Source organism: Aptenodytes patagonicus, chromosome 3, assembly GCF_965638725.1.
Source record: "Aptenodytes patagonicus chromosome 3, bAptPat1.pri.cur, whole genome shotgun sequence".
Lineage (NCBI taxonomy): Eukaryota > Metazoa > Chordata > Aves > Sphenisciformes > Spheniscidae > Aptenodytes > Aptenodytes patagonicus.
The window spans coordinates 122,598,557-122,610,874 of record NC_134951.1 but is presented as its reverse complement, the minus strand read 5'-3'; the positions used below and the strand labels follow the sequence as shown (position 1 = coordinate 122,610,874).

Here is a 12,318-nt window from a genome sequence, read left to right as displayed (position 1 = left end):
GTGTTTTTTGTTTGCTTAGCTTGCAGATTACCAACCTGCCATTTTAAGAGGTAAAGCAGTTCCTAAAATACCTTCAAGAGGTGATGAAGTACCACATTCAAATCATTCTTCACGCATCAGATTCAGACTTCAATTATATCATCATCCCACACAACAAAAACAACTCACAGATACAGATGGCGGCTCCCTGCCACATTCATTTTGCAGATCAGCCAGGACTAAGTCTCATTCTCATACTGAAGCTATTTCCACAGAGCTGGCAAAAGACACTCTCCTCTTTCAGGCTCCAATCCAGCGACTGCTGAAGCCAGGTGGGAGCACTGCAAAGGCTCCACATTGCAATGAGTCTCCCTTGAGCAGCTGAGCCACGCGCAGTGGGCAGGCAAAGGCGTCTGGAAAGGCACCAGCGCTTCACCAGTCAGAACACTGATCTTGTCTCAACCATTTTCTTTTTGAGTTGTCTTTGTGTTCCTTAGCGTCACACAAGCAACACAGAAAGATATGAGATAGATACTCGGGAACCGTGCTCCTGGGGAGCGGAGAAAGGGTTAGAAAGCGAGAGAAAGACCCCTTACTGACTGTCAAGATTGGTCACAAGAAGCAGGACTGAGATTTCCATCCTGTGTCCTGATGTTAAAGGGCAAACATCTGACACTTTATACACTGAGAACTGCTTGTCTTACAGGCTAAATAATATAATTATGCAATTACTTAATTGTATAACCCAGAAGCAATCCTTCAAACCAGAGGCTGTGCCAACAGCCTTGCATTTTATCCTAGCTTTCAAAAAGAACCTCTTGCATATTGTGGCATATTATTAACACATAAGAGCACACGCATTCCACTTTTTTTTTTACTTTAGGACAAACTCAACATAATATATTTACTTAAAAATTATTCAAGTAGGCAGGCTAAAGAACTTGGCACTATTTATTGCATGGCATATGCAGTTTTCTCAGGCTGCCAAAGCTATCAAACCCAAAAACTCCTCCAAGAAAGGTAGCTGGTGAGAAGAAAAGGCTAAAGCACACATCCCCCTGTTAGCCAGCAGGAAACCCAAACAGGAGACAGAAATTTGAAGCCCATCTTCAAGTCTTCTACTGCATACAGAAGTTCACCCCGAGCATGGTAAAATCTCTATACATCAATGAGAAGACAACAGTTCACAAGCAAAAATATGTGTACTTTTCAAAACACAAACTGAAGGCACCCGCAGAAATACTGACTACCAACAACCAGCAGAGGACTGTTATCTACGCATTTTGCTTTTTAAAGTTCCTCCTATAGTCTCCTATACTCCTATAGTATAGTCTCCTATACTGAAAACTGAAAAAAAAAAAAAAAAAAAGAAAAAAACAACCCGAACCGCCACCCCCCAAAAAAACCCCCACCCTACTAAAATGTTTCTGGCCCTCACCGCAACAGTTATTTAAGGAAAGTTTTCAGGATTCTTTGTTTTGGTGCTACCCAAGCCTGAACTCAGAACAAATGGAGGCACGTTACAAACAATAAAAAGCGCTTATCCAGAGCCCTGTGAAGCAAGTTGTTTAAACTTAAAATAACTTCTTAAGTATTTGAGAACAAATTAGGAAAAAAAAAGAAATAATTGGTGTTCAACATTTGTAATAAAGTGAACTCTAAGACAAAGACAGAAGCAGTATTACTACTGAAACACACTTCGTCTAAAATAGAGATTTGACAGCACACACTAGGTCATACCTCAGAGGCCTTAACTATTTTTTCCTCTTTACAAACAAACTTTGATTAAAGATTCCTCAATAAACTGTTCTATTACTAAAAACACATTTTCAGTAAACCTTTAACACTTATCTGTTAACTATTCTTTCAAATAAAAAGCAAAGACCATACACTGCAAAGAACAGCACTAAAATAACTACATTTAGCAACAAAATAATACTAAACTTACCCTAACCTTACTCTTCAGAAGAAAGTTGTAACATCGGGAGAGTAAACAGCTCTTGGAAACCACTACTAGAGACACATTAAGACAGAACTACCTCCATATGAGGTGTTTATTGGATTATAAGAAGTAACACCTGTGGCTGAAAGCTTGTTGGGTGGGGCAGTCCTCATGGATGTTATTTTTTCAGAGTATGTGCGTGGGGTTTGATTTGTCCTGTTTTCTTTTAAACCATGGAAGAAGGAGCTCCATGTTCTCATGGGTGTTTTTATGGGTGCATGATAAATAAACGTTCCTGAAAATCGGACTGTAGTAAGTATGCAATCAGCATTCCAGGGGAGGGAAAACTGCTCAGTCTAAGATGTGGCAAGTCAAACACGAACCTAAGAGGATCTTTATGGTAGATTATATCATACAAGTCTTACAGTAATTGAAGATTATAAATATAGTCCTTATCCACAATGGTTTATTTTGCTGTCCTTTAGTCTATGAAAAAAGATTAATTCATGTTATAAGTAAAAAAGGAACTGATGTTGATGGAGTAATTGCTGAGTGCATAGAAGTGTGATTTAAATAGAGGGTGAAAACAGATGGAAGCAGCATGGCACGTGAAGGTCTGCTCTTCTATATTTCCTCTTGCAATTAGCAGTTTCTTGTACTAGGCCTGCTCTCTCTTCTCTTGTGCTAGTATTCAGGATACATGCCTCTTCCCTTCCATGCCTTCTGAGTAACTAGGCTGGCCTCATAATCTACGATAGACTTGTAGTTGCTTTTTAATACTGAATTCCCTTGGACAAGATCTATTTAGTACCTCTAGAAATTGTAGTGATGTAAAACTAACCTTTTTTTTCTCATATACAGACATCTATGACAGTAGTCCTCGCCACCTTGTCTCAACTCCAGTAGCTCTCTCCTTAGCGACTTTCCTGACTCAGTTCAAGGGTTGTGACAACTGTCATCATCTCATGCACAATTCCTAAGGTCAGACTGCTGGTGGTATTCAGGTACCTACTTTGATTTTCAAAAGCACTGCCATGAGTTAGGAAACCAACTGACTTTGAAAACTAGCCCCATAATAACCCTGGTCCCCAATTCTTCCCTTGTGAGAGAAAGGTCTGTGAAATGTATTGTATTTCTTGTCAGGCCTTGTCTGAAAACGGACTAGAACACATTCACCCTGGAATGTAGAGCTAATTATTGATGTCAAGAAATGTGTGAGAACCTGACTAAAAGGAAGAACAGTTTGGAGTCACTCCCAGTACCAGTCTCAGGCAAATGAAAGCATTTATAGCAGGAAATGTAGGTAGGGTGGCATCAGACATACACTTCCAATCTTCCCATTTCCACCAAGAAGCAGACACCCCTACAAACCCTTGTGATCTATCTTCAAAAGGACTACCTATGAGGTTAGAGACCCTATTGATACAGTCTGGTACAAACATCAAAGCTCTTTCACAAATACACTGACTAGCATCGTCTACCGGACAAAATACCATTCATAGGTGGGCAGCTGTACCCTTGACTGGGCACAGGGAAAAATGACAAGGTCAAAGACTGGTAAAACTTTTTAGTTTTATTAAAAATTGGCAGTTGCATCCCTCCTTTGCTAAGCTGGGCAAGTTTCTGTTGTTCGGTTGCGTGGGTTTTTTTCTGTTTTCCTGTGCCATAGGGTATTTTTGGGTTAGTGAGCTCTGAAAGCAAAAAGAAGCAGCAACCACAAAGCAATTATCAAGAAAGCAGGTTGAGCAAACAGGCTATCTTTTTGCCATGAGTCCTCCTTCCTCAGAATGACAGACCAGGCTTCAGCGATCCTGTCAGTTTGTGAGAGATACAGGAAATGCCTGCCAGAAGCCAATTCCCTCTGGATGTCTTAAATGGACATGACGGTGCAGTGTCTGCCAGCCTGCTGCCCCTGCAAGGCTGTGTTTTCTTTGCGATAACCTATACCAAGGCAAAAGACCTTCATGCTCATTAGCTCAGACACGGGTATAATTAAGCAGAATTGAAGAGAAGCTTTAGCTCCAGATTTATTTTAGACTGAAGAGATCTGAATAAGAATTCTTAAGGATAAGGTACCTTATTAGATCTACAGAGTTTTAAAAGTTTTGAAGTTTACTTGCCCTCAGAAACATCAGTCTGCATCAGGAACAGTCTACATGCAGAATCTGACATTAACTTGACTTTCAACTCCTGCTTCAAGTTTAAGACTTAGAAGTTTGATACATACAGTCAGACAAAAATATAAGGATTGATCAGGTAAACTGATCCTGTCGATTAATAATGTTTATTTGAGTTACAGCAAGCATAGGGTTTCTCTTATATTACTAAGGCACAGAACCAAGGACTGAGTATGTTGCTGGAGGTTAAAAAAGAAAAAGAAAAACCTAAACAAAACCACTTCAATCAGTAGTTCAAGTAAGTAACCCACGGATCCTTTCCCTTCTGTAAGATTCTTAATTCAAATACAGGTCAAATCAGCAGTGCATGACACCCTAGCAACTGCTTTGGAGATCTAAATGAAGGGAAACAATGGTCCTAGAGCAGATTCTTGTGGAGAAATTTAGCAAAGGTCAAAATCAGGTGATAAAGAAGTTGAACTGAGATCGCTTCGTATTTGAAATACTGTGGGAAGAGACTTTTCCTCATACTGCTGAGTTGTACTTGCTTTCCGCATGGTGTTTCCATAGCTGTCTGCATTCTTCCCTTCCTTAACACTGAAGGATTATAAAGGAGAGGCTCAGGTTTCCAAGTGAGTTAATTTCTTTCCTTAAATCTATGGCATTACTTGTATAGATGAGCAAGCAGTAAAAAGATCTGGTAAAGAAGAAAGCGTAAAGTTTGTCTTGGGAAGTCTTTGAAATATCTGAAGATACTGAAACACAACACGGGCTGAATGGTAGGTGACTGGTTGAGTTCCTCACTTACAGACAGTGACATGACTCTGTCCCCTGTTAATGGTGAAATTCTCACTATCAGCTGTGGCAGCAGGGAAAAGTACAAGGTACAACCTTCCCAAGGTAGATTGATTACTCTAAGCAGCACACACTAATATGACATGTTCTATGCTATAACTTAGTAAAATATTACCATAACACAAGTGGAAAAAATGTTAGTTTGTTAGTGCCCACTACAGAATTGAAACTTACTACCCGCCCTCACCCCCAACTCGCAAGCCTTAGGACAGCTTTCTGGATGATACTGCTTTCTCTCAGTGAAATGCTAAAATTCCTGTTTTGTTTTGAGTAACTAATTTCAGTTGTCTGTCTTCTCACTGGCAGATCATCTTCATTTTCCAGTCCTAGCAACTGCCTGAATTGCTTTGATCCACTCTGTACGCTCTGCAGATGAGGCTGCTTGCAAGTAGTAGTGGACTTCATTTGCTGTGATGATTTCAAAGAGGATGTTGTCAACGTCATACTTCTTGGCTACAGGGAAAAAATAAGGAAGTCAGCTATGAGAGAATAAAGTCTTGTATTTACAATGTTTCTTCCTTTACACACTGTAAGGGGATTTCCTTCCTTTCTACAGCTGTGCCCGATCAGGCTTTCGCAAACAGATTGCAAGATTGGGTCCATGAGATAGGTCTCTCTCTTGGAGAAACAACCCATGAATTCTGCACATTTCACCTTCAGGAGTCTCTGGTTAATTGATCTCCAATCATGGAAGGATCTGCAATCCTGCAGACAGGTCATATTCCCCAAACCCTCCCATGCCTTGCCAGCTACGAAAACAAGACATTTAAGTTCACGTCACATCCAGAATCTCCTGTTCTTTTCGTATCTGCCAGCACAGCCTACACAGGTGCTGAGATGCCAACAGACTTTCTTGCTGAGTATGATAGTCTGCCTCTCCCATGGAGAGGAGAATGCATGGAATGAGTGTTTCTTGTTCCTTGCAGCAATGCTTAACCATTGCTGTTCCCACAACTTCTAGTTTTGGGAAGAACAGAATGTGAACAGTAATAATTTGTTGGCATAACCATTTCTAATGTAAAGCTTCCATCTCAAATTCATCAACTAAAAAGAGCAAACTCAGCTTACTTTGTCTAAGGACAGTTATCCTAACATAGGGATGGTATCATCCTTTTGACAAGCCTTCTCTAAACAACTGACAAAACACAAGATACCCTGCTGCTACCTTTACCACAGTATCCTTCTCCAGTAATTAAGACAGCAATAGAGAGACCAGTTACTAGAAGAGTTACTGAATCATTGCACATAGATTGCTTTTGAGTAAAAACCACTTGTGATTTCAGGCAGATTCAAAGAATGTACCAAAAACTTATAACACAGCTCATTCAATATGGTTCCTTACAGTCTGGCATATCTTCCACTGCGGTCACCACGCAGCCTCTCAAGTGAATTGCTCCTAGTGGTTCTTCTCCCTGGGGAGGAGATGAAATCAAAAGGAAATGCAACGCTTCTGAAACTGTTCTCATGTCAATACCTGGCTACAACTCCAGAATGGAAACAAAAACATTTGCTGACTTAGTATGTCCCCTGGGAAACCAGGGGATCCTCAGTCTGTGTGTGACATGGAGGGTGGGGGGGGTGTGGTAGGGGGAAGACTTGCAAATAAATAGGAAATCTCTTTTGGTATTTGGAATTCAGGATATGCAGAGTATTTAGCATGTCCTGAACAAAGGTACAAGAAGAATATAAGCTTTGTGCCAACCATAACTTTTCTTTTGATGACACAGTGAATAAAAAAAAAGATTAGTTAGAAAAAGAGTAGATCTTAGAAGTATTCTTACCAAGCAGCAGGAGCAGCTATACCCTTATTTACAGTTTGGCCTCTTGTGCACTTCAGGACTGTTATAGTCAGAGAACGGGTGAAGAGGCATTTTTGTTGGCATAAGTTTCAAAGAAGTAGTCCCTATAAGCTGACACACCTCAGCCCTTTGGGAGGGGATGCCAGGAGCAGGATAGGCAAGCTGGGAATACAGAGGTCAGAAACTCCTCAGTGTTGATTCTGCAGTGTGTCTACGCTGCCCCTGCCAAGGGGGACAGGCAAGGCATAAAGCACCTGTAACCCACAACAGCACTGCTCCTGCAGCAATGCAGGATGAAATAAAACCTGTGGGCTGAATCTACCTGAATGCCAGCTTTTGGGGGGCAGGTTTTGCCCATGGCAACGCTCCTTCCTTTCTTAGGGCAGGGTTTGGCCCGTTAGAATTACACAAGAAATGGAACACCATGTCTCAGCCTGACACAGAAAATACCTCAATTATAAACTGCAAAATGACTGTATTGTGTTCATTTGCACTTATGACCTAGTTCATTTTAAATCAAGTGAGAGCACACATTAATTCTAATTAATCACAGATAACAGGTGAGAGCACAGTTCAGTGTTACCTGTTCCCAGGTCTGGGCACTTGCGACCCTGACTTGGCAGTCCCAGAAACCATCCTTCACTCTGCTTTTCCAGAGGATGGCTAGGCCCTGTGAGCACAAACAGCCCCGCTGTCCTGCTTGGTCTTCCCTATCACACATTCCCATGCAAATACTCCATTCAGATATTTCTACAAGGCGTTGGCTTTAAAACAAACAGGGAAATAAACCAAATGTCTCTTACTCCAGCAGGATCATAGTAGTGAAGATATGCAGGGTCCTCTCTTAAAACAAACTTTCTCACTTTCCAGTTCTTCCTCCGATGTCCCTAGGAAAATTCAAAAACAGGAATGTCGTGAGCTGCTTTGCCTGCAAGCGCTTACCATCAGCTTACCCACACATGAGAGAACAGGCAAATACAAGTGGGAAAATACTGAATATTTTGGACAGGAAATATTCACTGGAGTAGGACTTGAACCTGGCCTTTCTGCATCCCACTGTTTTGCACAACAACTGGGCTATCACACTGGTTTCTCTTTTTATTTTTTGTGCAAAGTAGAACAGCTTCAACATGGGAGATTCCCCTAAACACATCTCATAGTCTGGTAGCTATGACATTCACATGAGGTCTGTGAGAACTGGGCTTAAATGCTTGCCAGAAAACATGGCAAGAAGGACCTGAAGGTTCTTCTCTCCCTGCAAGGACAACAACAACAACAAAAAAGGCGTATCTGGCTCAAGCACCCTGGAAAGGGTTCGTGTCTGAGAAGCTTAAGCAGAAATAACACCACCTTCCAATATGGATGTAGATGCCTCATTGCTTTCAGCAGATCTAGATTTTCCCCACCCATCATTTCAGTCTTGGAAACAGGCAGTCTCAGCAGCAGCAGTGACACTTCCAAGTAATGATCCACAACTCACTGGTGACCAAATCCAGACTAACACTGGTGGAGGACTGTCATGAACCACTTCCTCTCAGAATTGAGAAACTAATATTTTGAAATGAACTACGCTGTCTCCAAGGAAGCTCTTGCTAACTAGGCAGAGGTGAATGTTACAGGGTAAAATTTAGCAGAAAGACGCATAGGTAATTTCTTCCGTTGCTTTTGAGTAATCTGATTGAGCAAGAGAACTACAAGTGAGCACCACCAAAAAGTTCGTAGGCTCCCAAGGGATATTTTAACAGTGGAAGTTCAAACTTGATATTAGGAAACATTTCTTTACAGAGAGAGTGGTCAAACACTGGAACAGGCTTCCTAGAGAGGTGGTCGATGCCCTAAGCCTCTCAGTGTTTAAGAGGCATTTGGACAATGCCCTTAATAATATGCTTTAACCTTTGGTCAGTCCTGAAGTGGTCAGGCAGTTGGACTAGATGATCGTTGTAGGTCCCTTCCAACTGAACTATTCTGTTCATTGAAGAATCCTGGTCTTGCCTTCAGTTCACTAATATCTGTTTGCAATGGCCTCAGAAAGTAAGGATCTTACCATGACGTTCACTGTATTGCTTAAAGTTTTGCTGGAAAGGAAGGTATACAGTTATCTTCCATCTTACAGAGGGGACAGGATCAAACATTAGTGACTGAAAGGACTCCTTTGCTCAGGTATGCTGAAAAAGCCTGTGAAAACTGCCAACTGAATCCAGTTGTGTGTCCAAAGGGACACTGGCTTGGCAGCCTTTTTACCTGAGTTCAGTTCTGCATTGTACCAGTGACTTGTCACATCTCCTGCTTTAGCACTCTTTCCTAATTAAAACTATAAACTGTCTTATTTCGTAATAAGAGCAATAAACCTTGCAATGTTGGGCAACAGCCTGCTGTCATGCTACAGCAAGCTTTCTTTGTGCAAAGGCAAGAGGGACAGAGGTGAAACCTGTCAAGTGTGGAGATGGCATAGGCTAGTTTCTCTCTTCTCTAAAGCTTTTAGGTGTAAAAGAGTAATCTTGTATCCATGCAACATCATCCCAGTGACAGGATGGAACACATACAATACTGACCTGTTTCAGCAAACATCCTTGTTTGACTACTATGCCTCTGAATTCTTCTTTCAGGACCACATCATCATCACTAGAATTTCCCTCGCAGAAAAACCCACTGTCTGGCTGCATGACCACAAGAGAAAATTCAAAAGTTACACAGCTGCTGCATGTTTATGTACATGTACAAATCTGGCTTCTCTTTGGCTTCCCTCCACCCTGTTTTTTGCCACCCAAAAAATCAACCCTTTCACTGGAAAAATCTCCCAATGAAGTTGAGGAGCTCTCCAAGTCACCACAGAAGCGTTTCAGTGTGAGGTAGGACTACACCAATGAATCTCAGGGCATCTGAATAGAACTGGAGCATCCGTCTATATGTCAGTGTCTCCATTCTCCATGATTCTTGGTGTCACGTTTCCTCCATGATGGTCAGGCTGCCTCAATCCCATGTTGTCACAGGGTTTTAAATGCACAGACAGCAGTTCATATAAAGCAATGCCAGCACAGCCAATACACTCCAGGCTGGCCAGCCCTGCACCCAACAGACCCTTCCTCTTCCATCCATCACAACCATCTAGAATTTGGGAAGAAGAAATGCTCCATCTAGGCTGCCTTCTCCAACAGCAAGAACTGGCCCTAGTTTTTTAAATTCGCAATTTTCTGTAGCTGTGATGATGTGATGTGTGCACCGAGCATAGGTTGTCTCAGGATCCATGCATCACATCCATTCCACACCAGATAAATTGTGATGCTACTTACTGAAACCTTACACTGTTCAAATGATGTAAATGTAGGCAACCATTCGTATGGCTTAGAGTAAACATCTGTGCTGCCTACTTGTATGAGAGCAAGTCAGACATTGACCTGCTGTGGCATTCTCACATCACATTGGTATTGAATCAAACTAGAAACAAGCTGAAAGCAAGCAGAGCGCACATGGGCTGCTAGGAAAAGTGTCCCAGGTAGCCAGGAACTGTGATGGCCACAAGGCTGCCTTCACCAGCAGTGTCTCTGCTTCCACTGCTGCACAGGTAAAGTACCAGGGCCACATTCTTGGAAAACAAATGAAGTAATGGGACATTCATTTTGCTGAAGTCGAGCGATTCTATGTGGTAACTATAAACAGAATTGTAATATTTAAGCATTTTACTTGACAGAAGGCATACTTTTATTACTTCATTACTTATGAACATAAGTTCATAAGCCAAACATCTTTAAAATAGTATTTGACTGTGATTGTGATATTGCAAGTTCTTCAAATCAATCTACAGAATATGAAGCAATAAATTGAAAAGGTTGGGTAAGCTACCCAGGACAGATGTTTATCCTAGTTTTGGCTGGGATAGAGTTAATTTTCTTCCTAGTAGCTGGTACAGGGCTGTGTTTTGGATTTAGTATGAGAATGATGTTGATAGCAACAACTAAAACATCAGTGTGTTAAGTCGTGCTTACACTAGTCAAGGACTTTTCAGCTTCTCATGCCCTGCCAGCACAAAGCTGGGAGGGGGCACAGCCAGGACAGCTGACCCAAACTGGCAAAAGGGATATTCCATACCATGTGACATCATGCTCAGTATATAAACTGGGGGAAGTTAGCTGGGGGGCAGTGACCGCTGCTCAGGGATTGGCTGGGCATCAGTCAGCGGGTGGTGAGCAATTGCATTGTGCATCACTTATTTTGTATATTCTTTTATCATTATTATGATTATTATTTTCCCTTCCTTTTCTGTTTTTTCCTATTATACTGATATATCAGTATATTTCCTATATACTGATTTTTCCTATTATACTGTCTTTATCTCAACCCACAAATTTTTTTTTTTTCTCTCCGATTCTCTCCCCCATCCCACTGGGAGGTGGGGAGTGAGCAAACAGCTGTGTGGTGTTTAGCTGCCTGCTGGGTTAAACAACAACAGTGTTATTGGCAGATATTAAAAACTTTTGCTTCTCTGCTCACAGGCAAGCTCTGTGTGTGTGCGCGCGCGCACACGTGCTGAGTCAGATTTGATGGCTCTGCACAAAAATGGGTTTGCACCTCGTGCCACTCTGAGAAGCCCCATGATAATGAATTACTCTCTTCCCTTGCACTGAATCATCAGGTGAACTGATGGCTAAATTCTGGTCGCTGGTGAAATTACCAGGAACAAAGACTAAGTTAAAAAGAACCCAGCTCGATCTCAGAACTCAGTTCACACTTAGAAGAGTGCCAGAAAAAAAAGTCCTGCTTACAAATATTAAAGTGAGCCAGTTCATTCTGAGTATCATGTAGAGAAAGACAATTAACATGGATCTCTCCATTTCTGTACAATCTTTCCTCCAGGACTTAAGAAACCCAACAAGAAGCCTGAGAAAAGCAGAGCATCAGCAAGTCTGGGACAATAAAAAAACCAGAATACTCACAAAGTAATAGTAGGCATCACTAAGATCTAAGAAGGGGATGTCTGACAGTCCCTCGGCAGCAGCCTTGGATGTATCCCCTGCAGGCTGTAGGTAGCCTTCACTCAAGAGGGAAGAGGCAAGCATAAGACCTTCTTTGCGATTTCGGATGGAGTTGCTAGACACCAGCCAGTCAATCACAGAGGTGCCTGGTTACAAAGGAACAAACAATATCAGCCACAAACAAAGACAGACATGATGAAGCCTAAAAATACACAGGCAACAAGCCTACTCCATCGATTCATCAATCTCCTGAAAGATGTTCTTAGTGACAACGCAGAGAGATAATCTGGAAAGATGCCTGGGTCATCCAGTGAGGTACAGCCGATCCAACTGATGGCAGGGGCCAGTACAACTCTTGAACACTGTACCTGAGGGAAAAGATAGCTGGGAGGGGATGAAGGGCTGAGCTGGGAAGCCTCAGGGACAGGGACTGGGGAAGTACGAAGGGCAGCCACGCCTGGAGAAGGCAGTCTTCCAGGCTGCTATGTTAACTGACACAGTGCTGTCGAAACAGGGTGACTTTCAACTCTAGCACCCACGGATTTGACTCGGAGCAGGACAGGAATTACAATGTGACACAGTTTGTTGATGAAAAATTCAGAAAGGAATAATTCTTCTGGAGTTAAGTGTTTCATGCAATTTTGTACGAAGATCTA

General features: G+C 42.0%; 1 protein-coding gene across 4 annotated transcripts in view; it reads right to left on the bottom strand.

The window, feature by feature from the left end:
• Positions 1 to 3,473: 3,473 nt before the first annotated feature.
• The window catches only part of PLEK (pleckstrin), a 63,269-nt gene continuing 54,424 nt past the window's right edge, over positions 3,474 to 12,318 (bottom strand). For all 4 annotated transcript variants that reach the window (XM_076335036.1, XM_076335037.1, XM_076335038.1 and 1 more), the window contains 5 exons: positions 11,624 to 11,808; positions 9,245 to 9,349; positions 7,496 to 7,579; positions 6,236 to 6,305; positions 3,474 to 5,346 (listed from right to left, as the gene is read on the bottom strand). In XM_076335036.1, coding sequence (XP_076191151.1) covers positions 5,207 to 5,346; positions 6,236 to 6,305; positions 7,496 to 7,579; positions 9,245 to 9,349; positions 11,624 to 11,808 — 584 coding nt within the window. In that variant the 3' untranslated portion in view covers positions 3,474 to 5,206. The remainder of the gene's footprint in view (positions 5,347 to 6,235; positions 6,306 to 7,495; positions 7,580 to 9,244; positions 9,350 to 11,623; positions 11,809 to 12,318) is intronic.